This window comes from Protomyctophum parallelum (genome assembly GCF_964188405.1).
Source record: "Protomyctophum parallelum genome assembly, chromosome: 1".
NCBI lineage: Eukaryota > Metazoa > Chordata > Actinopteri > Myctophiformes > Myctophidae > Protomyctophum > Protomyctophum parallelum.
This window is the reverse complement of record NC_139697.1, coordinates 8935615-8963004: the sequence shown is the minus strand read 5'-3', so window position 1 is coordinate 8963004 and position 27390 is coordinate 8935615. Positions and strand designations below refer to the sequence as shown.

Sequence of the window (27390 nt, the reverse complement as noted above, 5' to 3'; positions counted from 1 at the left end):
TCCAACCTTCCTGCGACGAATATTTGTGTTCAGAGAAGGTTTTCACAAAGATGCCACTAAATCCGTTACAACTCTGCAGTTCCAATGAAGCAGCAAGACAATGGATGAATAAATATAATTTTAACAACTGCATTTGCGTTAGAAAAATCTTTATTATTATTATTATGCAAACAACATCTATTAAAAGGTTCAGTGCGAGGTGGAAGCCGGAAGGGGGTCCAGTGGGATGTGGAACGGGGTCCAGGTAATGTTACATAACGGTACAGCTCGCCTCTGCAGATGAATCCTAGAAAAAGACAACACATTAGACACATGGACCCGTGTTGATTTAAAAACGACAAAAACGTTTCAGATGACTAAAGCTGAACTGTAATTAAAAAAAGACTATGACTAAAACTAAATAAACGCCAACATGGACTGATTGACAAGCAATGACCATTAAATTAGCACAGGCAGCACAGCATGGGGGAGAGGTCAGAGGTCGGTTATTGATTGACAACAAATTAATGCATGGAATATAAGATAATAAAATCACATGGAATGAGTTAGTTCTGTTGACTTTTTTCAACTAAATGCATGCTGCGACTAGACATTTCAAATTGGCATTAAGCAAAGCCCAGCAGCTCATATGCATACAAGGCAGGAAGTCCAGTCCTCCTCACCTATCATATATCAGAGTGCTTGCTTGTCCCCCTGCACTAACCTCAAGACACAGAACACATGTCACAGATTGATTTCCTTTTCTTTGGCTTCACAGTACGCAGCAGGGGATGGTAAACACAGTGGAAACTACGTTCAACATTTCAATTGCCAACAACCACCGTCTGTGACTGTCTGTTGATGCCAATAGTCTCGAGATACAACTTACACAATGCCTATAGAACTTCCACAATTTTCAAACGCTTCCGCCCAATAGTCGACCTCGGAAGCTCCGATAAGGAATACAAAATAAAATTGATGTCCTTTCCGCCTGTGCCATCTCCCCGGGCCATATATTTTTGTGAATGCCGCACTGTGATTGTTTGCATACATACTTCTGATCTCAAGAGCAGATGAGTTTCTTTTACGGGGCGGAACTAAAGCTACAAACGTAGCATTCGAACATCTTTTACGAGGTGAACTACAAACGTAGCATTCGAACATCGTGGAAGAGATAAGTCTGGCTTTAGAGATTAGTTTATGCCCAATGTGACTTATGTTTACATTTTGGTTTGGATGGCTTTTATGTGCATGCCTTAATAAAAGTAGTGGGTCGCAAGAGTGAGTTGACATTATTTACATGCTGGATAGCTGAAACGTTTGTCCATTCATCTGACATGTAAAGAATAATAAACAAGAAATTATGAGTCATATTTGTCAGGTGAAACAAGCGCCGTCTCCGCTGTCTCTCTCTCTCTCTCTCCCTCCTCTCCTCCCCCGCCCCCCCCCCCCACTCTGAGTGCGACCCACTACTTTTACGGTATTAATGTTAATCCGAGTGGATATCGCACCAGAGCAGAGCACAGTGGTAATTTATGTCCATGTATGCATAGTGCTTACCTGTCTCCTTAAATGCCGTACATCATGCCCCTCCATGTACTCTTCGTGGAACATGCCGGTTTCCTCTTCACCCGTCGCCTGGGCACACACCACATGGCGCTCCGCTGTCACCTGGATGCAAGCAGAGAAGAGCAGATACGATCCGGGTTTGTTTTTAACATAAATTAGGTTAGATAGACTACAAATGATTCCCGAGCGCGTCACGGCTACGGCTCACCGCTCCAAGAAATGCGGAGAACAAAGTTTGCATATGTAAGACTGTGACAAATAGGACTTTAAAGAGATTGTGACATTTTTTGGAAATGTCTTATTTTCAATACATTTTCAATTTTCAATGAACTTTTAACATTCAGTAGATTTTCTGGCTCAAACAAGTGCTCTGATTTGCCTGTGGAGTGTGAGGTCTCCACAAATCCCATATAGGGATTTGCCAGCTGATGTCACGGTTGAGGCCCGTTTGCCTCTTTTCATTGCAGCTCAAAAGGGTTCAGAACACACAGAAAACCACAGAAAGTCCACTGAATGTATAAAGTTCAGGTTGTTTGGGTGTAATTGAGGTCAATAAGAGAAAACGAAAAATAAATAAATTAATGTCATGAAACCCTTTTTGCAAAAAAATTATATATATTCATGAAAGTGTCCATGAAAGAGTCATGGAGCCCAGTCACGTGACCATTTCCCTTCTTTCTCAGAGCTTCCTTGATGTAGTCCAAGGACTGTCTAAAGAGGACGAGACGCGAAGACCATACGGGCGACGCCATGTTGCTCCAAGGTGCTCCATGGAAGGAAAGAAACATGCACAGTTGAGACCAAGGAAGCCGAACGCGGAAGTGTTGGCTGCATATAGCCCATTGTGCCATGGAGCCATGGAGCAACATAGCGTCGCCCGTACGGTCTTCGCGTCTCGTCCACTTTAGACAGTCCTTGATGTAGTCCAGGAAGTGAGCCCAGTGTTGATGACATCAGAGACACTGGGCTCACTGCTAAAATCTAAAACCACAAAGACCCCCAGGAAAGAATTCGCAATCTTCTAAACGTCAGTAACATCCTTTTTTGCAAAAAGGGTGAAGTGTCCCTTTAACCTTACCTCCTGGTCGGGGGTGAGGAGGACCACCCTCACATCAGTGACCGGAGTCACCGGACCCCAGCTCTTGTGACCCTGCATGACCATGTTCCCAGGGTCAGTCTCCACCTCTGCATCTGCTGCCCAGATCTGACACACACACACACACACACACACACACACACACTTTACTCTTAAGCATTACAGTTATTGTAATTGTATACAACAACAAAATTCTTAAATCCCATTACACAATTAGAGAATGTAGAAGACCAATGTTACTATGGTACCAACATCAATACAGCATGGAATTGTGGACAAAATCATTCCAAGGACAACATATTCAACGTTTTGGGTCCGAGAGGCTAAATCTCATCAAATGGTGGTTCTGTGGCTCAAATGTTGAATAAATAATGGACCTTTATATGAAAAGAGTTGAAAACTCTAGAACTTAAAATAAACTACTCAGTGAGCATCCGTAGGCTACAATGTACAGTAGAATGTACAGTAGAACTTACAGTGAGTGTCTGGCCTCCGTGCAGGACACAGGAAGGAGGGATGTGGAAGGAAACGTTTGCTATGCTCGGGTGAGTCCTTCTGACCACCCATCCCCCTAGTGGCTGCTCCTGGAAATGTCAGCAGGCAGGGGTTAACACACCAACTAGACAAATAAACCCAATACATTTCTTCTTTTCTAAAACAGATTATTAATGTTACGTTTCAACATTCATATTCATCCAGAACCGATGACAAACTTCAGTCTTTGCTTTAGACCGGAGATTGTAGATACCCGGTAGCTGAGATCTTGTAACCATACGACACAATTTACAACTAGGGATGCACCGATATGGAAATTCTTGGCCGATACAGACGTTTAAAATATCAATTTAGCCGATAACCGATATACGCTTATTTAGTTTTTATTTCCCCCTTTTGTGCCAGGGAAACAAATACAAGTTCAGAATCTACAGCTTGGTCGGCTGCAGATAAACACACCAACATAGCAGACACAAAAATGTATGCTTATCAACAGATAAATATCGGCTACTGCCATCGGTTAACGTCAGTTTTATTTGCCGATACCGATCGATAACGGAAAATATCGGCAGATATATCTGTGCATCCCTAGTTGCAACCATACGGAGTAAGTTGCAACCATACGGCGCAAAATCTACACAACAGTTGACAGAGCATCTTACCGCGTCAGAGTTGTTCTTCAGTACGACGTAGTTGCCTTCTACGTCGACTTCATCGATACTGACAGAACCGCAAGCCATGGAATTGGTGGACATCTTGTAGGCTGGCGTACCTCCACTGGATTCCTCCATCTTGCGTTTCTTCCCCCTCAGCCTACGCGCAGCGTGAGCGTGCATCCGTGGCACCGCCAAGTGCTGGACGGGGCTCGGTGACAGCTGCAGTCTGTAAGACATGGGAACGTGTCACATTGTGAGCTTGTAGATCGGCCATTTTCTGGGAGTGACACCTAACCAAGCCCCCAGGGAGGCTCTCTAACGTTGAAGCGCTCTGCCCTAGTGGTAAGAGTGTGGATTTATGACGAGGAAACCCTGTGCATCTGGGCTTTAACATTGAGCGGACGTTTGCATTTCCGCATTTTGGACACCATCTTTTGGTGTCCAAATCAAAGAAAACGCAGAAGTAGACCGCTCTTCCGGGTGCTTCAAAACGCCACTGAGCAACTTCCACTGAAATGTCGCTCCGGCCTCTATCCTTTTATTACTCTATGCACCTAAACCTAACCCCCCAAAAACTATGCTTAACCTAACTTTAACGCTAACCTATAAAACAAAAGCCCCATCAGCGACTTCCACACACGCTCAGCAAAGATTTGTCTCCAGCGACATGTTGTGAGCTTGTAGAGCGGCCATTTTCTTGGCAGTATGTTTAGGTAACATTCTTTATCAGTTTTAGTCGACGGAATCAACGCTGGCGTGCGTGTCAATACCTCTGCTCCTCTCCCTCTAACATCTTCCGGTAGGCATTGATCTCATTAGAGTACAGACAGAGTTACGACATTGAGGGGGCAGAAAACGGAGTGCTCGAGCACTGTTCATGCAGCCTGGAGTGTGACAAGCTGGAGTTTGAAATACATTGTTTTCAACGAGGGCGGCGCAAATATCAGCAATTTTAGGCATGTGTGCAACATGCACACAACTGTTTTAAAGTATTGTACAGTGAAGACTAAAGTCTCTGTAATGTTTAGGTTTTTACTATTACAAAAACAATCTAAAATAATTTAAGATTAAAGCTGGGCTGTTGCCCGAGTGCAGTGCATTCTGCCAACTTCCGGTCCAGGACTTTGTCACTCTTCGCCAATAGAAGTCTATGTAGAAGAGCCGCCATTGGACTGACCCCATGAAGTGAACGGAGTTGTCGTAACTCCGTCTTAATCTATGGCTTTGATCTCCATGTCCAGAGGGTAAGGGTTAAAGGTCATTACCTCTGCTCCTCTCCCTCCAACATCTTGCGGTAGGCATTTATCTCCATGTCCAGCGCCAGCTTGACGTCCAGCAGGCTCTCGTAGTCTTCCAGCTGGCGGAGCATCTTGGCCTGCATTCCCTGCATGTCCTGTTCCTTCTGGGCCAGCCTCTGGCTCCACAGCTCCCTCTCTCTGTCCAGGGTCCGCTCCAAGTCCTGGACCTGGCCCTCCAGGGACGCTTTCTGACACAAGAATGGATGAGTTGTATTTAAAAATAAATAAACACAACGTTCAAAAAGGAGTAGGATGAAGTATAAAAAATTTAACTCCTACCCACCTTTTGCCAAAGCAAGTATTCAGGGATAATAGAGGGTATGTGCAAGCATAAAGTGAGTTGCAAAGTGAGTTTAACATCGTTTAATGCGATCAGATAGGACATTTCTGTTTGGATGTATGGGCTGTCAAGGCCAGAAAGTTGTTTTGCCACCTCTGTAGGCATTCCCGCATAACATCCGGGTACGATGATGTCACGTGCATACCCTCCATCACACTTTTTAAAATGCATTTACAACCCAAGTATCTCTCTGCATACGCATAACATAATAGAAGCAATAACAGAAATAAAATCAATAAAATATTTCTAAAATATTGTGCAGTTTAAATAATAACTAGATAAAGTGCCAATCGGCACAGGTCTCCACCAGGATTCTTCCTCAGCCTAGTGGGAATATGCGTGCACAGTTTCATCGCAATCTGCGTTGAGGAGTTGTGGCCATTTGCTACTCCTGAAAACTGTAGGAGCCAATCGTGGCCAATCAGGATGGAATATGAGAAATCAAACAAACCTGTCTTGATCACATGACTATGGAGATCATGTGTACCAATTTGCGTGAAATTTGGATAAAATGTGAAGGAGTAATAATAGAAAATGTGTTTTACATATGTCGGCCTCCTGGTGGCGCTATAAAGAGCAGATGTGAAAAATTCCAGGCAAAGGTTTTTCCTTGGCCTCTAGGGAGTTGGCATACAAAGTTATCCACAGATCCGTGCAGTTAGAGGTTAAAACACTTTTGGGCCAGTTATAGCGCCACCTTGAGGCTGAGTTGAAATTGTTCATGTGGCATTTCGTCCTCGGCCTAGTGGGAATGTGGGTGCACAAGTTCACGGAAATCACGCGATGTGTTCATGATTTGCAGCATTTTGTTTGAAACTGAGCACTCCTGTGAATTTTGGAAGCCAATCTTAACCAATCAGGATGGAGTCTGAGAAATCTGAAAGACCGGTTTGGTTGAATGGCTCTAGAGAGACTGTGTACCAATTTGCGTGATGTTTGGGCAAAATCTGTAGGTGTACTGTGCAAAAACTTGTTTTGCACAAAGCGGCCTCCTGGTGGCGCTATAACAGGCCGTTCTGGAAAGTTTGGGGCAGAGGTGCATGGTTGGCATCCAGGGAGTGTGTGTGCAAAATTTGGCATCGACCGGGTTAACAGTGGCCGAGATTAGCTGCTCACGGACGGACGGACACACGGACACACGGACACACGGACGGACGGAGTGCAAAACATACTCTCCCCCATGCCTTCGGCTGGTGGAGACAATAATAATTAAAATACTTTGCACGCTATAGCCTATTAGACATAGTAGCTCAGCCATTTATTTGTAAATCTGGGATATTATTTTGATGCAAAACATCGTACAACTATTCCCGTCTATCCTGCTTTAGGCCACCAACCTCTTTCTGGAAGAGCTGCAGCTGTGCGCAGAGGGTCTCCACGCGGACCTTGGTTGTGGTCAACTCATCCTGGGTGGTGTTGACGGCATCGCCCTTCCTCAACGCAGTCTGCTGGGCGTTCTCAAGCTGCGGTACGCAGAGCATTGGACGCAAACATACAGCATATATACACAGCGATAAGATGATTGCTTCTGATACACTCAAAACTAAAATACACTCAAAACTAAAATACATTTGTGGCCTCGACAAGACAGGATTTATATGATCATTTTAGCAGGGAAACGGACAACTTATACAGTCTATCTTTACAGACTCTCTGGCCTAGGTTTCACTTTTTTAATGCGGCGTTCACAATAGTGGCGACAACACAATAACCAACACCTTTTCAGCTACATTGTCTCCCAGTTTAAACCCATTAAGGCCCCATTTACACTGGCAGCCAGAATCAGATCGTGTCACATCCAAATTGAAATCAGATTGGTTTAAATATGGTTTAAATAAGTCCATTCTAAACAAACAAGTCACATGGAATCAGATTTTTACAAATGCGACTTGAGCCATATTCAGAGGTGGTTTCAAATCAGATTCAAATTCAAAACCAATTTCAGGAGATCCGTCTCAGTCTGAACGCAGTAACCAGATCTAAATCGGATTCCATGTGACTAGTTTGTGTTTAGACTCATTTAAACAAATTGGATTCCAATCTAGATATAGACACAGATCTGATTCAGGCTGTCAGTCTGAACAAAATGTTCTGTGACAGATCCGATCTAGTCACTTGCAAATGCAGTGTGAACGGTCGGGCCAAAAGACCAGCGTTGCTCAAGCCACAATGTGTAAATGAAAAGGGTATACGTTACTGGAGCACTGAAAAAAGTCAACGCCAGCTCAACTTATTTCTAGCCCGTCAAGTCTTAGTGAAAATAAAGTGCCAGGCATCAGTTTGCAGCATCTTGTCGCCGACTTCCATTGAAAACAGCTCGAAGCACGTTGCTTTGTCGCCACTAGTGTGAACACGGCGTCACATTGACTTCTACCTCTTTTACTGCCGTCACTGCCATCTTGCCTCGGCTCACTGCACTGCCTTGTGCTCTAATGTTTTCCTGCACAAAATGCCTGCTGCATGTGGCTCCTTGACACAAGAGCTAAGAAAAATAATTGTTGAGGTAACAAACTGAAACATTCGAGAGAGAGGGTTAAAATAATCTGGAAGAAAAGTGTAATGCGCGTTTGTGTGCAAGGCCAAGTCATCTCGCCTCGTTCCAACAGGTAAGGACAGCCGTGTCCGTGTGTGCACCTCGTGGAAGTCTGCTCTATAACCAAACACGTCCTGAGCCGACAGGCACTTGGTTTTAGGTAGAAAGTAAAAGATGAGTGTTAAAAAATGGCAGCCGTGTGCATATCGTCAATACTGTGTGTTGTAGGCTCAATATATCAGTTTTTCACCTCCCCCTTCACATTCAACCTAAAACATGAACCTTGTTTGAAAAAAAAAAGAAAGAAAAAAAGTTGTCCTTTAACGTTGCTTTGAGAAGGTGTGCGCGTGCACGTTGCAGTACTGTGCGTGTGTCTCAGGTACCTTGGCATTGAAGTTGCGTTCCAGCTCCTCTTTGTACTGGCCAATCTGTACATCGTGCACCTGGCGGAGCTGCTGCATGGCCTCGGCCAGCTTCGTGTCAAAATCTACATGCCTTCCTGAATCCACCTCCACCAGGCGGCTTTCATGCTTGCGCCGGATCTCGTGGATCTCCTGCACGCACGCACGCACACACACACACAAATTATGCTGCAATGGCCCGTCCTACCACAAGTGGCCTGGCTCACTCCTCATGCATTGAAGCATGAGCTCAGTTCGGGGCTCTCCCCAGGTTGGCAGAGGGAGCGTAGCGCCCAGGATTACAGCTTAGGCAATAGAGAGTATGCACATGCATGATTTTCCCATCAGGACACGCCCCCCTCATCTAGACTGAGTGGCAAAACATTGAGCAGCATGGAGTGTTGGAGTTTGGAAGCGCTCGTTGGAAATCACTCAACAGTCCTGCGTACCACCCGTTTCTAAATGTTACATAATGCAGGAGGCAGAAAATGTTGTGTTATTGAAAACAAGCACTTCCAAACTCTGACACTTAGAAACATAATCAAATGCAGGGCATTTCTTGACAGAAAGTAGCTCATGATGTTTCTATGGTGGATTTTTATGAAACAAAAACTTTGCAGATAGAAAGAGGATAATTCAAGCTTTTCGTACAGCTGCAATGTTGGTGAGTTAACATTGTTTAATGCAATCAGACAGGTCTTTTCTGTTTGGATGAATGGGCTCCCAGGCGAAAAATAAATATATTTATTCCATACTTAAGTACACTTTTAGCACAGAAAGTATGTTAAATGTATACTTGTAGTGTCTCTAATCATATTAATAGTACATTTTTGCTAAATATAATATAAGTGAACATAAATTAATTTGTGATTTAGCACATTTGTGATAAGTGTACTAAATGAGAAATATATTTCAAATAGTATGAAAGTATGCTTTTCATGAGTGCATTAATTTTATGTTTACTTTTGTCTAACTTAAATACATATAATCACAAATACATTTGTGATTATTATATTTTAAGTACTTTATCAATATATTCACAACAAGTTCTCCTGAACATGCATTTATTGTAAGATGTACTTTAATTATAATAATTAAAAATATATTGGTGATTATTATATTTTAAGTCCATTAGCAATATATTTATAGCAAGTTCTCCTGAACATGCATTTATTGTAAGATGTACTTTAATATAATAATAAAAAATACATTTGTGATTATTATATTTTAAGTCCATTAGCAATATATTCATAGCAAGTTCTCCTGAACATGCATTTATTGTAAGATGTACTTCAATTATAATAATTAAAAATACATTGGTGATTATTATATTTTAAGTCCATTAGCAATAATCATAGCAAGTTCTCCTGAACATGCATTTATTGTAAGATGTACTTTAATATAATAATAAAAAATACATTTGTGATTATTATATTTTAAGTCCATTAGCAATATATTCATAGCAAGTTCTCCTGAACATGCATTTATTGTAAGATGTACTTTAATATAATAATTAAAAATACATTTGTGATTATTATATTTTAAGTCCATTAGCAATATATTCATAGCGAGTTCTCCTGAACATGCATTTATTGTAAGATGTACTTTAATATAATAATTAAAAATATATTTGTAGATTGTATTTTTTAAATGCACTCTTAGCATATTTTAAGTAAATATATTTGTAGATTGTATTTTTAATACATTATAAATACAATACAAGTATAAACTTTCAGTATATTAAGTTTAAGTACATTAAGTACTAATGTGCTATAAATACTGGCAGGTGAAATGGGAGTGGCTAGAGGAAGTCCATTTCCCAGCATACACTGGGGCGCCAAGGACCGTGTGTTATTGTTCTTATTTGTGTTATTATTTGAATATTAGAATGTATACTGGAGTTATGTTATGGGTAATTGTGTTTAGGGTTTTGTTGTGGAGTTATTTGGTGATTTATGTTGTTTTATGTGATTTGTTAGTAAAACCATGAATCTAAATGTCTGTTGGTTTGATCAGTCCCTCTCCCCTTTTCCCATTCATATGTATAGTAACATGGTTGCTCCAATTAAGAGTTATATATGCAAATATATGCAAATTTATACTTTTCCGAAGTATATATATAATATATATATATACTTTGGAAAAGTATAAATTTGCATATATATTATATATAATGCTTAAAATTTATTTGGAGTATAAAAGTCATTAATTTGAAGTATACGTACTATCAAATATATTTTAAGCACATGAGTTTGTAATGTTATTATATTAACACATTGGTAGTATATTTTAAATGTATTTATTTATATACTATACAAATACACTATAAATATAATATAAGTATGCTTTTCACTCATCGGAAAAAGTATACTTGGGATACTGGAAGTATATTTTCAATTTAACACTATTGTTTTGTCAGAAAAGGGTTAAAAAGTATAGAAAAAATATATTTAAGATATGTTTAAGTAGATCTGATAGTGTATTCGAGATAACAAAGTATATTTTAAGCACATTAGTTCATAATGTTATTCTATTAACACATTGGTAGTATATTTTAAATGCATTTATTTAATACTTGATATACACTCGATATATTCGAAAATACACTATAAATATAATCTAAGTATGCTTTTCAAAAGTATACTTGGAATACTGGAAGTATATTTTCAATTTAACACTATTTTTTTGGTCACAAAAGGGTTAAAAAGTATAGAAAAAATATATTTAAGATATGTTTTAGCACATCTTAAGTGCAACTTAAGTATAAAAAGTACAACTTAAGTAGTTTCAAAATAGCACAATTTAAATTCAAATAGTTTCAAGTACAAATAAGTACATTTAGTATACTTTAAAAAAGTATACTAAATATATTTCTTTTTCGCCTGGGCTGTCAAGGCCAGAAAGTCGTTTTTTGCCACTCAGTGGGCGTTGCCGCATAACTTCCAGGTACGATGATGTCATGTGCATACCCTCTATTAGCCCTTCACTAAATCCCTCCCCTAACCTGTCCTTGTCCAATAGGCATGTTAGCAGCGAGCAGACAGGACAAGCTGTCCTTCCCCCCCCCCCCCCCCCCCCCCCAATAGAGATTTATCCATATAAATAATGGATCATTTCAGTAGCAAGAGCATCAACATGTCTTCTAAATCTAGTCAACCAGGCCTGCAGTAGGCCTGCACTGGGCAAATTTGCATGACAAAAAAAAAGGGGAAATAGAAATACAAGGCAATGACAGAGGGAGAAATCAACCTTTGACCACCCGACAGGAGCACCGGGTGAAAAAAATGGGTTACAAAATGGGATAGAAATATAAATAGGAATGGCCCTACTAACTGCTGCCAATACAACCATATACCATCTGTAATATGGAGATAACTTGCAGAACGCGCGCGCGTGCGTGTGTGTGACATCTCCCACTCCCAGGTCCGACACAGCAGCCATGCCCAGCGAAACTGCCCTATCGCACGGCAGGAAAATAATTACACTGTATAGAATCTCTGACGGCTTGTTTGTAAACGACAGGTACAGTTTTAGGGGTAAATATGTCATGAACTTGTGGAATCTGTATTATTTTTATACCAGCAACAGCTAGTTTTACATTTTGTTTTCAGAAGTCGCATTTTCGAGGTGAACAACTTTGTGGCGTACGTAGATTCAGAAATTAATGATATGCTGATCAAATAAATGACAAAGGGCGGGGGGGTGTCCTGAACCTTTATTTTTCTTTCCAATTTCTTTTACAAAATGGCTTATAACAAGGGTTCTCAATGTTTTTGGCTGGGGACCCCGGAAATGCTTTGGCCGCACTGACTGCAAACATAACCTTAATAATAGAGAAAATATCATAAATGAATACTGAAACCAGATAATCATTAAGGAAAGTTTATGCATGCACCACATACTATGTAAACTCTTAATTTCCATTTTCCAGCTAAAACAAATATATATAGAATAATAAGTTGGCGACCTCCTGAGGTCACGGGTTGAGAACCCCTGGCTTAGAACACATCACTTTGTGACACGTTGTAAGCTTGTAGCTCAACTATTCACGCCATTTTTTTTAAATGTATGGACAATTTTTTCAACATGGAAACAAAAATAATTGCGATTATCTTAAATAATTGCGATTAGTCGATGATGTAATAATGGTGACAGACAAGCATACCTCCTTGCCGATGTTTCTCTCGAAGTCTAGCTGCTCCTTCATGGTCTGCATCTGGTTCTCCATGTCCACCCGCCTCAGCATCTCAGAGTTCATCTGGGTCTTTGTGTCCGCCAGCACTGCATCCAACTAACACACACGTAACACAATCAACAAACCTAACGCAATAAAATTAGTTATATTACCGAGCATCTTTATAAATGTTGGCAATGGGTTCAGAATGTTTAAAACGCTACTGTAAAGTAATTTCCCCTACACACTTCTACACCGTCTGGAAGGCAGACAGTTCAAGTTTCCTTCCGTGTATAGTGACGCTGTGAATGAAGAGATCATTTTTATGCATTCAAGAAGGCCATCAAAACTCTCCTTCAGGCTTGTGTTCCCTAGCAAGTTTCCCACCCCGGTCACTCACTGTTGCCATCAGGCAGACGGTACAGAGTGATCAAGTCAGGGACCAGCAGATTCAGTAACAGCTTCTATCCCACAGTGGTAGTTGCACTCAATGCTGCTAAGAAATGATCTGCTGGCCCAGGCCGTAGCGTAACGGTCTGGGCACCGGACTGGTAATCCAGTCGCAGTGTGCCGCGGGTTCGACTCCCGGACCCGACACGGCCTTTACTGCATGTCATCCCCCCATCTGTCTCCCGTTTCCTGTCAGCCTACTGTCTGTCCCTTCAAAAATCAATAAAAGGCGTAAGCCGCAAAAAAATATCTTAAAAAAAAAAAAAAAAAAAATGATCTGCTGCAATACATGTTTAGGTTCTTTTCCCTGCTGTCTTAAGTGCAATAAGGGTTTGTGCAATAACTGCTATTACATGTTTATTGTGCATATGCTTTGTGCTACAGGGGTTGTGCAATAACCAGAAGTACATGTGTGTTTTGTTGTTTTAGTTTAATATTTTTTGCTATGTTGTTTTGTGATCTGATGAACTGATTGGTTGGCACTTTTAATTTTGTTGTACATGTTACAATGACAATAAAGATCCATCTATCCAAGTTATAAGTTGTTACGCCTGTAAAACAGAGAAATGCAGATGAACTGAACAGTCTAGTGAAGTACAGTATGACACCATTGTTTTCAACCATTATAACTAATAACTATACAAATATTGGCCTATTTTGCCAGGTAAACATTATGCTTCACTGCTTCCAACACTACAAGCTAGCTTAACTGGCATGGGGAAAGTTGAAGTGCATACATACATGTTTCTGCTGAGCTTGGAGTTCATCAACGTCAGCGGTCAACCTCTTGGTCTTCGCTAGCTGGGTGCTGTAGTCAGCTTTCTTCTGGTTGAACGCTTCCTCCAGATTCCTCCACTGAGTCAGAGCATGAGCCAGGTCGCTCTCCTTCTTCTGGTTCCTGAAGAAAAAAAAAAAACCTGCATTGTGAGCTTGTAAATCGGCTATTTTTGGTGAAGAGACTGTGGCCCATTTGCCACCGGTTCGGTTATTTTTTCCCCCCCGCCTTAATATTGAACCAGTTCAGAGCGTTTCCACTGAAACTTCATTGGTTCAGATTCAGAACCCTAACAGTTGGTTTGGAACTGTGAAAGCACCATGGGTCCAAGAATCTAGAATGGAACCGGTTCAAGAACCAAAGTTCTTTTGGTGGAAAAGGGGTCTTTGTGTACTGTAGGTTGAAAAAGAACGCACCAAGTACAGTTTAAATCTGGTCCGTTTTACCAAGTCTAGAGGGTAGTTGTTAAACTGAAGAGACATTTATAAATTCCAAATATTAAGTATTCTGAGGCACCCTGGCCTGAACTTGTGTCAAGGCACAACTTTAAGAAGCCCACATCAGGCCCAGGCCGTAGCGTAACGGTCTGGGCACCGGACTGGTAATCCAGTCGCAGTGTGCCGCGGGTTCGACTCCCGGACCCGACACGGCCTTTACTGCATGTCATCCCCCCATCTCTCTCCCGTTTCCTGTCAGCCTACTGTCTGTCCCTTCAAAAATCAATAAAAGGCGTAAGCCGCAAAAAAATATCTTAAAAAAAAAAAAAACCCACATCAGCAGGCTGAAAATAAACAGTAGGTTTCAACTAGCCTTGGCTCAAGCTATCAAATATGTATTTTAATCGATCTGACTTGTACTTGTTCCGTATCCATGTCGAAAATCTATAATATGTATACATCTATGAAGGATAGTCTGTCTTGATCCAAGGCCATGGTTCACACGGTGGGCATGTTCCAGGGCTAGGTTTCAACTAAACACGCAGGATTGTGGTCCTGTTTATTTAGTCGAAACCTTTGTGTTATCCTTTTAGCACCATTTGTATAAATCGTACCAATGTGCTTTTTTGGTTGCAAACAGTTAAAAACTTTGTTTTTTTTATAATGTAACGTTGTTCATCACGTTTAGTTCATGGAACATTGAAAGTTACTAATGTGGTGTGGAGAGGAGCTGTTGCCCTCCGGATAAGAGGTTGAAGATGGATTCACGGATGGATTGATGGAACGTGCCATTTGCATGGTTAATACATTCGTAGAATCGGTCACCTGGCTCTGAGCTTGGTGAGCTCCTCGGACAGGTTTCCGACCTCCAGCTGCTGCCGGGCCCGCTCGTTGGCCATCTCATCCAGGGACTTGCGAGCGTCGGCCAGCTCGGTCTCGTAGAGCCGCCGCACGGTGCTCAGCTCCCGGGTCTTGGACTCCTCATTCTCATCGAGGAGCAGCACCATGGCCGACCTGACATGCAAAAAAACAATTGTCACTCCATGCTACTGCTTGGCCTCACTACTAATATAAAACTCACACCTGCTCATTTTGATAGGTCAAGATGGCCTATTCATACTCCATTTTAGGTGATAAGGTGACCACTGAAACGGTAAACAAGAAAGATGTTTACGGGTGAGCAGCGAGTTGGCGTGACGTCATGTTGTAGTTTTCAGTGGTCACCTTATAACTATATACTGGAGTTATGAATAGGCCTTTAGTGTAGAGGACAGAGTACTGCAACTTCCAATGGGCCTGGTCTACAAGATACACAACACTACACCTCATTGAGTTCCACAAATCACGTTCAACCCAGATTTGACTGAAACAATTGGGTTAAATTAATTTCGCTCCTATGCCACAAAAATGTAGATTCCAGTCGTAAAGGAATGCGAATCCCTACTACTTCAAAACGGGCCCTTAAACTGGCCCCTGTAAAAAAAAAGAAAAAAAGATTTCCAACTGTTTTGGCATAGTACTGTATATTTGTATGTCATGAAATGTTCTGATGAATTGAATATGAAGGACCACAATGGAAACAAGCCTAGTGCTTTCATAGGTTTTAATCATCTTAGCAGACCTTGTATTGAACTTTCCTGTTTCTGCAAACTGTTAAAGTTTAATAGTGATGTCCCGATCATGTTTTTTTTTTGTTCCCAATCATTTGATTTTGAGACTTGAGTCTGCCAATTTTGATAGAACACTTATGCCATATCACACTTATGCCATATCACAATAGTAGGCTACAATATCCAAAATCACAGACAATATCATGATATGGACATATTGATATTAGGGATGTCTCGATCACGTTTTCTTTGCTCCCAATACGATTCCGATCATTTGAAAATGATGTGATCGGCCCCGATTTCCGATCCCAGCCCTAGTTTTCAATGGATCTCTGCCTCTCAGTATTTCAATCAATCCCACCTCTGGCTCTCCAGCTCGTGGGAGCGCTGGATATAGTTGGCGAGGCGGTCGTTGAGGTGCTGCAGCTCCTCCTTCTCCTGGACTCGGGAGAGACGAGCCGGGCTGGTCCCGGTGCCGGACGGGGAGGAATGGGAGGACGCACGGCCACCGGAGGACCGGGGAGCGGAGCGCGAAGAGCGGCCGCTGGAGGTGAACAGGGTGGAGGTGGAGGAGGCCATGCTGAGATGACGATGGTGCTACACCTGCAAGCGGTTCCACGACCAAGACAAAACAATTTAGAACGTGTTAAAAAAACAGTGGTGGAAAAAAGTACTCATATTTCTTACTAAGTTAAAGTATCAATACTGCAATGTAGAAATAGTTACAAGTTAAAGGCCGGAATTAAACATTTACTTGAGAAAAATGTACGACACATTGTGAGATGGTAGATCGGCCATTTTCAAATTGCGAAAATGTATATAGACGAATTCAGAAACGGATCTCATGGTCGCAGCAAACTTATTTCCTGTAGGTGGAGAAGACATATCTGTGTAAACTTGCAGGTCTTCTACTACATTGAATGGTAAGAGTGACTGATGTTAGTCTGCTCAAACGTTACTCTTTTACTTGCTTTTTACTAACACTAACTTTACAAAGATGCCCAGAACATTGGGGTGAACCTGTGTAGTTTATGGCTGCTCCAACAGTAGTGGCAACATTCAACTTAGAAACGGAATGTCAAAAAATACACTGCAGTGGCTGAGACGATAGCAAGACCATTCGGGCGAGTGGTCTTGGCGACTCGCCAAAAAGTCAAGTCCACTCGGCCCAAGCAGAAGACCATTCGGCCCGGGGCGAGATGTCTTCCCCTTTTGGCGAGAAGTCTTCACTTTTTGGCTAGTGTTTCCTTCACTTTCAGCAACTACAGCCTTTGCTAGCTACTGTGCTAAAGCAACAAAAATAACATCCGTGCGCAAACCAAAACAAACCAGGGTTGCCACATATCGTGAATGTGAGAGTGAAACAACCAACAAGGCCAGTTCAAAGTATAGGTAAATCAGAAATGGTCCGAAAATTTTTATTAAATTTGTCTTAAAATGAATGCATTTCAAACTGGGTATTATATTGTCTGCAATGCATATCTTATCAACAGAATACTTTACTGAATATTTCACAAGAATATAACACAAGAGTCAAATGTACGGTCAAATGTAATGTATTTTATTTAAATATAGAAACAGTTTTTACAAAAAATATAGAAAAAAGTAATAAGTGAAAAAGTTGAAAGTGAAAATGTTCTCAAAAAGTTCTCAAAAAGTTGTCATATGTACAAAAACACTTTCAGTGAAAAAGTTGAAAAAAATTCTCAAAAAGTTGTCATACATGTACACACTGTTTCAGTGAAAAAGTTGAAAAAAGTTCTCAAAAAACACTGTTGAAAGTGCTGTGTAGTGCAGTGTGCTGTCCCATTTCAGTGAGTTACCCCGGGGCATCTCCACACTGGGCCATTCACTTCAGAAGCAATCTTCAGCATGTCCATGATGGCGAGATTGTCCCTTTCAAAGTCCTTCCACAACTGGGCCAGATTCCCCTGTGTAGCCTTTGTTTGCCTTCGCTGGTAGCGGCGTAGCTTGTTCTCAGACACACAATTAATGTAATTTTATGTTTGTTTCATTGAAATGGAATATCTCATTTCATTGTGGTATGTTTCCTCTTTGTTTTATCTAGATAGTGCCACTACCGTATTTTGTTTAGATTTATTTTATGTTACAGGCTTGCATGCCATATTTGCCAAACTGTGGCATTCTTTACACCAATAAGATACACCAACACCAACTTCTTGGGAAATAAAGAACCCCAATATATGTCTGTGTCCTGTGCCCTATTTGCCAGGTTACATATGTATAGATGTATTATATAGATATTCCACTGTTACTTTCTTAGCTTACGCATGTTTCATGATAAATGTTTTTATGTGATGTATTCCCATGCTTTTTTGTTCTTGCTTAATGTAAATCGCTCTGGATTAAGAGCGTCTGCTAAATGACTAAATTGTAAATTGTAAATTGCCACGTCTAGTCATTATAAACTACTTTGGACTTGTTTATCTGTACATTTCTTAGAATATTAGTGGTCCATGATGACATGAAAATGTTTGAGAACCACTGCTCTAAAACAACATTGGACAATGATGTTTGACAGTCAGCAATATTGTTGCTTATTCTAGATTTATTTTCATAGACCTGGTTGCTTGTTTCCCTCTCATTTCGGGTCGAGTGGTCTTCCCCTTTTGGCGAGAAGGGGACGAGTTCTCTCGGAGAACCCGCCCTGGAAAGTGAAGACTTCTCGATCAAAGGGGAAGGCCACTCGCCAAAGGTGAAGTCCACTCGCCAAGGCGAGTAGTCCGGTATTCGCTGAGACCAGAGCCAGAGTAATGGTTGAGATGAAGCAGTGAAAGGTCCTGAAAGATACATAACGTCAGTCTTACCCAATACCCAATCTTTCTGTTGTATGAACAGTTTGACCACAAGGCTGCTGTACTTCATACCTAGCCCCTTTCGGCACCCTCGGTTAACTTTTCTGAATTTTGGACGGCGGTAGCCTAGGGTCCCTCATAGCTTATTCCGCTCTCCATAGGACACATATTTACCTACTCTCTGTTCACGGAGACCTGGGCCTTCACTTGAGTGTTGGTGAGATGTTTCAACACAGCTATAGGAGACAACAGAAACGTGTGCGAAAGAGCACTAATTGGAGTTGCCGTTTAAGTATTAAAAAAAAAAAAGAGTCGCTGCTCCTCTCAGAAACATCAAGCGACGGCGCCGGTCTCCATGAACAGAGAGTAGGTAAATCTGCGTCCTATGGAGAGTGGAATAAGCTACGAGGGACCCTATAGGCTACCACCGTCCAAAATTCAGAAAAGGTAACAGAGGGTGCCAAAAGGGGCACCGTACTTTAAAATGCTTAGTAGCCTATGACGTATAAAGTACAGCAGCCTTGTGTTCATACACAAGGCTGATGAATTCCTGTTCCGTTCTTTGGCTATATAGAAGTGCATGTCTCCAAATGTTTTGATTAATTGAACAAGCTGGACCCTCTTGTAAACAAGTGTAATGCTTGGGTCGTCAGTTAACAGTTTTTGTATAGAGTTGTGCTTGAAATGTACTGTAATTCTGCAAACTGTTAATACTTCAAACCGGCAGCGGTTCACTTCACACACACAAAAAACGCAGGTTAGAACATCAGAATGTGTTCAAAACAAACAAACTAATAACGCTGAGTTTCTACTCAATATCAAACCCAAAACGAAATGCTAGTGCTCTAACCCGCGGCTAGCATTGGTGATATGACACTCCGCCAGTGCTTTAATAGTGCACCGTCACCAGTATCGTTGCTTGATCCGTGCATGTACAAAAACATTATCATATTCATATATGTGCTTAATCGGTTTCCCAAAATGTTAACTCACCCGTCGGAGTCTTTGTGAAATGTATTATTCCATATTATTTAATATATATGCGTTTTAATCCCGTTTGTGTTCGAACGACGTATTTACCTCCTAGTTTACAACGCGTTTAATTCCGGGTTTCACCGGACGCGCCCCCTCGAGTCACCGCCGTCCATTGAGAACGTCCGAGAGATTCCGACACAGACGTGATTAAAACACCTCTCTTATTGGGAAAATATGGTCTAATACTTTGCACAAAGACTCCGAAGGGCGACTTAACATTTTGCGGCAACCGGTTTGATAATGATAGAACAAGTGAATCGATATTCATTCGTTGCAACAGCAAATCTGAAGCAGCAGAGTCGACTCTTAAGAGCACGTTTACAAACACACCAAACAATCAATCAAAGCCTCTTTTAATACGCAAACAAAACCCGCGGCTGAAATTAATCAATCAATATTATGTTGATGGATGGATGGATGGTGTGTTGTGGAATTTAATTTACTCACAGAAACAGTTGTAGGCTACAGAAACGCTGTGGTTGTTATTATTGTAGAGGCCGGTGTAGGAGCACACAGCACAGTAGCCTACACTCGATCAGCTCAGCTGATACAGAGAGGAGCAGATGACTGGATGGAGAAGGGACGTCACCAACACGAGACTGCATTTAAAGGGCGACGCAGGTGCGTGGAGGAAATTGACAGATTTTTGATGAATTGATTTTGGTGGACCCGCTTGTAAACAAGTTTAATGCTTTATTGGGTCGTCCACTCACAGTTAACAGTCTTTGTATTGAGTTGTGCTTGAAATGTACTGTAATTCTGCAAACTGTTAATTTCAATCAATCATATTTTATTTCACAGTATGTAGAATGAACAGGAAAAAAGTAGCCTATACTCAAATGTTTTACTTAAAAGGATCCCTGTCTAATATGACAAATATGCCTTAAAACATTTTAACCTACTTGCCCTCTACAACTAAAATAAAAACACCTTAAATATTTTATTTATTTGATAAATATAACAAAATACATACATACATGGATGCACCTGGGACGTATCCTCAGTGATGTATCCCAAGGTCATCGGGGTAAGGGGTTTCAGGTCTCCCAACATCATACCCCTCACTCAGGTGACCCAGCCGGGGTGATCAAGTCCCGACCTACGTCCCAGTAGCTACCCTCGATCAGTCCCATTAGGGAAAAACCAGGGCCACACAATCCGTTCCTCCTGAACTACTCTGCCGGGACTGGGAGGTACCATTCTGGCGTGTGGAAGGACTAGGCTCTGTGGGTTGACTGCTTTTTTTTTTTAAATATTCTGTTTTTATTTTAAATTTTTCACAAAATACACAGAACACCCGTCCACAGCCCTCCCCCCTCCCCACATACAAACCCACATACATAGAATACAACACAGTTAAAGCATAATAACAATAATAATATTATACAAAAAACGTGGAAAACAAACAAAAAACTAAACTAAACAAAACAAAACAAGAGACAAATCTACTATACAGAGAAAATTGTTTCCGGTAGCAATCGATCCAGACTGAGGTTCCATCCTGGAGGCCAATCTTTCCGGTGATAAAATGGCCACCAACGTAATCAAAAAAGTCAATCAAAGAACAAGATTCCTTTACAGGATCTTAGGGTCGAGTACAGCATCTTGCAATGGGTCTGGTCCACAAGATTCGATACACCACCAAGATACCCATGTACCTGTCTAAATACTTCCTTAATGTAAACGAAGTCCACACCCACAACACCAGAGGGAGTGCAACAAACCATGTACAACCCAGATTCGGCACAAACAAGGGACTAAATGCATTATTCAGAAAAGATACAATTTGCATCAACCTCTGCATTTGCTACAATGTGACCGTGAGATACCAATATCACCATAATACCATTCAGGCGTGACAACTTACACAGTCCAACCTTATATGGAACAATGTTCTGACCGTATTTCAGCTGCCTTGACTTTGTAGCATCAGGATCTCAGCAGCCAGCATTTGTGGATCCATCAACTGAGGAAACATGTCCATGGCCTTGTCTACCAGACAGGCATTAAAGATGGCAAGGAGCTTCTTTCGGACATCCTCTCTCTCCTCCCAGTGTGGCTTCTCTCCAGACATTCCGGATAGTACTTGAGAATAGCCCTGAAATGGATCTGACCAGTAGGTCTGGTGGAGAGAGTCTTGAGCCCTGCTATGCTGGAATTCTCCTGGGTGGCTGTGTGCATGCATGCTCACTGGATACACAGATGCCCCATAGCCATAGTAATGAGAAGGAGTGTAAGCCATTATGTCTGGGTGGTGGGTGCTGGCTAGTCCCATGCTATGGTGTTGGCTATGGGGATGAAAGCCACCTGTGGACCACGAAGAGGACGAAACATTTGAGCAGCAACTTCATGGTGTATTTTTAGGGGAACCAATGTTGTGCACTTTTAGGGGTACTGTTGGCCTGGAACTGAAGTTGGGATGGAAGCTCCTGTAACTGGCTCCATAGCGGTGATCAGTGTGGTCCCAGTAGGTCTCAATTGGTGGAATATCTATGGAACCCAAACCAGAGTCCAGCTGCTCCTGAGAGCCAGAGGAGAAAAGAGATTCCAGGTCAGAAGGAGACTGACCTTCTCTTTCCTAGATGTTGGCCGCTTGCTGGAGTGGTGAGCCCCTTTGATCAGAACAACATTTTCACTGGTGTGGCCTTTCTTCAAAGAGCCTCTCCACTGTTCCAGGGTCAGTTTCTGGGCCATCGCCTCCTCCAGAGAGAGGCCATTGGCAGTCACTGGACCATAACCCAATAAAGAATGTTTATGGGCTGATGAAGATTGCCTGGCCTTCTCACGAAGCTCATCGGCGAGAGAGCAATGGGAATGGTTAGCACGGTCTGGATGGTGGAATTTACATTTAATTCCATAAGTGCATTTCTTCCCTGAATGAGGATAGATTTATGAGATTATTATAGTGCTGTTTATTTTTTTCATATATCAATACTAAATGCACACAAAAGTTTATATTATATTATACAGATTGAGACCAGATATTGAAAAATCATATTATTATAATGGAAGTGGCCTCACCATAAGGACACAGCTGCTTCTTGGGTGTCCTTGGGACCTTTCTCAGGAAGTTGTCCAAAGTTGGTCCATGGCGACCTAGAGGGTCATCGGGAGGCATAAACCTGCAGATGAGATTCACGTTAGGTATCTGCCTAATACTTCCAAGAAGCAAGTATAGTGAGTGACAGAAGATGATTTACTTGTCATTAACAAAGGAGTACATGAGCAGCCTCTCCTCTATGAACCGCTTCCACTCCGGGTTCTCTCCTTGGAGATCACGGTACGTGTCGTTGGACACAACGATGCCGTCAGATTCGTATGCCAGCTTGACAATGAAGCGGTCATCATAGCAGATCACCCGTTTGCCAGCGATGCGGCGCGAAGGTGTAAATACCAGACATTTCTTCCTCTCAAGGTCCCACAGAATGTGTTGGTCTTCGCAGAACGTTTTATGAAAAAGATAGGGTAGATGTCAGATTTATCACTGAAACAAGAATTTATAATTATTTCTGGCTATGTTGATCTAAACCAGGGTTCCCCAATTAGCGGCCCGCGGTTTTTTTTGGGGGGGGGGTCCTAGATATAAATGGCATTAAATTGGGGTCAGTAGCCTCTGCATGTCAAACTGGGGGTCCTTTTCAAATGGGGTCTTGCCCTGAACATTAATTTCAGGGCAAGACCTCGACCTCGCGCGTGCCGACTCGGCCCCCAGCCTGGTACCGTAGTCAAAATATGGCCCTTGATATACTATATACAGTGTACAATATATTGCATAAAGTTTATCGTTTATATTGTATTTTGCTTATCTTTGAGTAAATAGTTGAGACAAATGCCTTGTACAAATACTTGGCAATGACAAATAATTCTGATAATTGACAAATAATTAGATAAATACTAATAATGAACTGAATAATTAAAAGCAACCAACAATTTTATATAATAGCCTCTACTATTTTCTGAAAGGTAATTGTATTAGACATTGTGAGGACAACGTTGTGAAAAAAGGGCCTTGATAAGTTCCCTCTCCAATGAAATGTATTCCTCTCTGAATGAATCATAGAGTGAGTGTCAGTGATATCAAAAGCAAACAGGTTCTGCAGAATAGGACATAGGATCTAGAAATGATCATGCTTTTACAACCACTGTTGCTAATAGATGAACAGGCAGTTATATATGAGTAACACAGGAAATGATATAGCTGATAAAATAAAAGTCCCAGGTTAGCAACATTTGAGTAGTAAGTACACAGATCAAGGTTCATTCCAGTTGGAAAGGGAAACTTTCTGGGGTATTTACATCAGTGTCTAATTCAAGATTCAACATAACATTATTGTCTGTCACAAGGAACAGAAATGTCTCTTTGACCAGGCTCAGCAGTGCACATTTAAAACACATGCGCACGCACGCACGCGCGCGCGCGCACACGCACACACACACACACACACACACACACACACACACACACACACACACACACACACACACACACACACACACACACACACACACACACACACACACACACACACACACACACACACACACACACACACACACACACACACACACACACACACACACACACACACACACACACACCTTTGCAGCGTCAAACTGATGGCAGTGATCCCCCTGCGTCTTCACCTTTTGTTTGACTATAGGTCCTTCCCGACCAAACGACAACAAGGTTGAGAACCACTACTGCATATCAAACTGGCACAAATTGGCAGCACATTCCCGTCATCCTACCTGTGATGGGGACATCAGGTCTGGGGTGCTCCTTCCTCCATGATGGCACAAACACAGTGACATCAGTGTGACCTCTTTCAAGGAAGTAGCTCACAGCAAAGTGGATTCCCAGACAAGAGAACACTTCCTTGTTTCCGTGGCTGAATAAGCACAGGAAAAATGAAATAGCATGAGCAAGCAATCGTTTGGTCTTCAAATGAAACAGTAGTTCATTACTGCAAGCACACATGCAAACTTGCTTTCACCGTACCATTGATTTCCTGTTGCTGTCTTTTTATATCGCACTGTTTTTGTTCTTTTCTTAACCCATTTTGACCTGAGATCAGATTCTAAAAATGTCTTCTACATCCTGACAGTTTTCTGAAAAAGCTATGTTTCTATGTCAGTCGTTCTTCGATTTTTCAAAAATAGCAGACCTACAAGCTTGTAGCGCGGCACTCGGTGCCGCGCTATGAGCTTGTAGATCTGCTATTTTTTTTAAAGCATGTACAGCACTTGGTTGACCTGGTCATGTTAAATGTGCTATATAAATACAATTGGAGTTGAGTTGAGTTTAGTACCTGTTAATTTCATTCAATGCTGTAGTAGTAGACGGCAATGACACATTCCGCTTTCATGGCAACAAGTTACATTAAAAAGGTAGTTGTGTGAACAAAGATGTACAGTAGCAGCACTTACAGTATTCCCACAGCATATCGCAACATTTGCTATGCAAATGCCTAAACTGCCCAATATACAAGTCCGAAGTCGGGCCACTTGTCTCAGACACACTTCTACAAATCTAATTGAATTGCTAAAATCTGAGAACCAAAATAAATGAGTAACTTTTAATTTGCTACATTTAGCAAACAGTGGTACAAGTTTTGCTAAGTTAAAATTGCCCCTACGCAGCCCTCACATCTAGAGTTCGGCTCCATTAAGCCAATTTTAACATATAAGAAAAGTTATAGAACTTTAATTGGAATTGGTACAGGCATCAAAATAAAAAATAAACAGCTAAATAAATATCTCAAGATCTAATGTAATTGTGCCAAACCACCTACATTACACAGCAAAATCATCTACGGTATGTTAATTTAACTCTGGGAGTATACGAATTAAACCAAAATGGACCCATCATTGATTTTATAGTGTAGTATAGTACCTAATTGCCTAATTTACAGTATGCTTTGTCACCCGCCAAAAATAGGCAATCTATAAACTCACAACACGTGTTGTGAGTTTGTAGACAGGCTATTTGTGTCGTACGATGTAGTCTAAATCTGACTTTAGAAGAATGGAGCCATGAATTAAAGTGTTGTCAGGCCTGTTTCTATTCTGTGCAGACCTATAAAACAACCGTTCTCTGAAAGAGGAAAACTGTGATTTGCATGTTAAGATTTGCATACCTGGCGTGCCTGTGTTGTGTGCACAAAATGGGACAGTTTTATAGACGAGTGTGTGTGTGTGTGTGTGTGTGTGTGTGTGTGTGTGTGTGTGTGTGTGTGTGTGTGTGTGTGTGTGTGTGTGTGTGTATGGCATGTATAAAAGAAGGTGAGTGTACGTGAGGAACAGGCAGAGACTGGAATATAAGATGTTATCTTAAGGCTTAATTCACTGAGGGCATTCTCAACAGACTATGTAATTTATGAAGAGCTGGAAAGGACAGAATGTACCGTATTCTAAATGACAACAGATATCCCTAGGCTATTCAGCATCCCTATTCTGAGCATGTTATAAACGGCTAACATTTGACGAAAAATTTGTAAACATTTGCCTAAAATAGCATCCTTATACAAGCTCTACGTGAGTTTATACATCGGCATTATATATATCGGTTTATAATAGGCATTAGTAGTAGTAGTCGTAATAGCATAAATCTGCTAACTGAGACGTTAACCAGTATAGAGTAATGCCCAGTGGATAATAGGCTAATAATGATACGTAATAATAATAAGGCAGCAGAACAGTCAGTTCAGAAAAACATTCTTAAAGTGATTGTGACATTAAAAAAAAGGTTTTGGAATTGTTCTTGTTTTTTTTAGGTTTTCTAATCTCAATTGCACCCAAAAAACATGAACTTTTAACATTCAGTAGATTTTCTGTGATCTGGGGTTTTCTGGCTCATACAGGTGCTCTGATTTGCCGGCAGTAAGTGACATCACTTACTGCAAATCCCATATATGTCAATGGGATTTGCCAGCAGATGTCACTGTTTCACTGTGTTGCCTGTTTTCATTGTAGCTCAAAAGGCCCAAAAAACCCCAAAGAAAACTTCAGACCACAGAAGATCCACTGAATGTTCAAAGTTCAGGTTTTTTGGGTGTAATTGAGGTCATAAAACCTAAAAGAAAAAAGAAAAAGAAAAAGAAATTAAAATGAATGTCATAAAACCTTTAATGCTAATTGGCTACTTCATTGGATGACTGTGTTGTACAATTGAAACACATTTGTTTGTTTGTTCAATGAGCGTTTACATTTTCTCACCTCATAGCCACATTGCTCCATCAATGACGATGGGTCTCAGAGCGTCCCCATCCACACCGGCCTCTTCTCTGCTGAGAGACATGGAATGCTCCTCCCGGCTCCTAGACAACGGCAGCGACATGATGGTGACCGGCACCTCCTTCTCTTCTGGGCTGACACCAGCCTGGACCAGCTCCCCGAGAACCCTGTTAGTCAGCCTGTCACAATTATTATATTATCACCTGATTGCAAGTATTCAAGGTAATCGCAATAAAATAAAGTGGGTAACATTGGCACAAAAACTAATTTCACCTACTTTTTGTTTTACTTCTGTAAATCTTTGATGTGACAATAAAGCTGATTCTTGCATAATCATCGTAATCGTTACCATGTTGATAAATGTTGATAAATGTTTAAAGATAGGGGAAATAGCAGATCTACAAGCTCACAAAGCCTCGCATTGCAGTGGTGTTGTAAGCTTGTAGATCGGGTATTTACACTATTTAATTTTTTTGGGGGGGAAAGCATAGCC

At 41.3% G+C, this 27390-nt stretch overlaps 2 protein-coding genes across 4 annotated transcripts in view; both read right to left on the bottom strand.

Annotated features, from left to right (window-relative positions):
* Positions 1–182: 182 nt before the first annotated feature.
* On the bottom strand, positions 183–22310 carry LOC310862177 (lamin-B3-like). Of its 3 annotated transcripts, none has more exons than XM_083769910.1 (13): positions 22233–22310; positions 16175–16416; positions 15029–15217; positions 13733–13889; positions 12533–12658; positions 8350–8520; positions 6771–6896; positions 5061–5281; positions 3802–4021; positions 3121–3228; positions 2627–2752; positions 1540–1650; positions 183–286 (listed from the first exon to the last, which is right to left on the bottom strand). In XM_083769910.1, the coding sequence occupies exons 2-13, from the start codon at positions 16390–16392 to the stop codon at positions 251–253; spliced, it is 1809 nt and encodes a 602-aa protein (XP_083626036.1). In that variant the 5' UTR covers positions 16393–16416; positions 22233–22310; the 3' UTR covers positions 183–250. The 3 variants fall into 3 exon arrangements, with proteins under 3 accessions (XP_083626036.1, XP_083626038.1, XP_083626037.1); XM_083769912.1 differs by having other exon boundaries at positions 3121–3222; XM_083769911.1 differs by lacking the exon at positions 22233–22310 and adding an exon at positions 20112–20169.
* Positions 21571–27390, bottom strand: part of zc3h12ab (zinc finger CCCH-type containing 12Ab) — a gene marked incomplete at its 3' end in the record, with an annotated part of 30458 nt that continues 24638 nt past the window's right edge. The window contains 8 exon segments of the mRNA XM_083762195.1: positions 21571–21971; positions 22074–22185; positions 22233–22537; positions 22686–22786; positions 22865–23099; positions 24414–24553; positions 26880–26895; positions 26898–27076. Coding sequence (XP_083618321.1) covers positions 21571–21971; positions 22074–22185; positions 22233–22537; positions 22686–22786; positions 22865–23099; positions 24414–24553; positions 26880–26895; positions 26898–27076 — 1489 coding nt within the window.

Bases quoted from the DNA above. Each gene is read 5' to 3' on its own strand.
- LOC310862177 (XM_083769910.1), bottom strand. From the start codon at position 16,392: ATGGCCTCCTCCACCTCCACCCTGTTCACCTCCAGCGGCCGCTCTTCG. The intron at 6,897-8,349 runs GTACCTGAGACA...TGCGTACCGCAG, and splicing joins AACGCAACTTCAATGCCAAG to CTTGAGAACGCCCAGCAGAC. The intron at 3,229-3,801 runs GTAAGATGCTCT...TGACATTTCCAG, and splicing joins TGAAGAACAACTCTGACGCG to GAGCAGCCACTAGGGGGATG.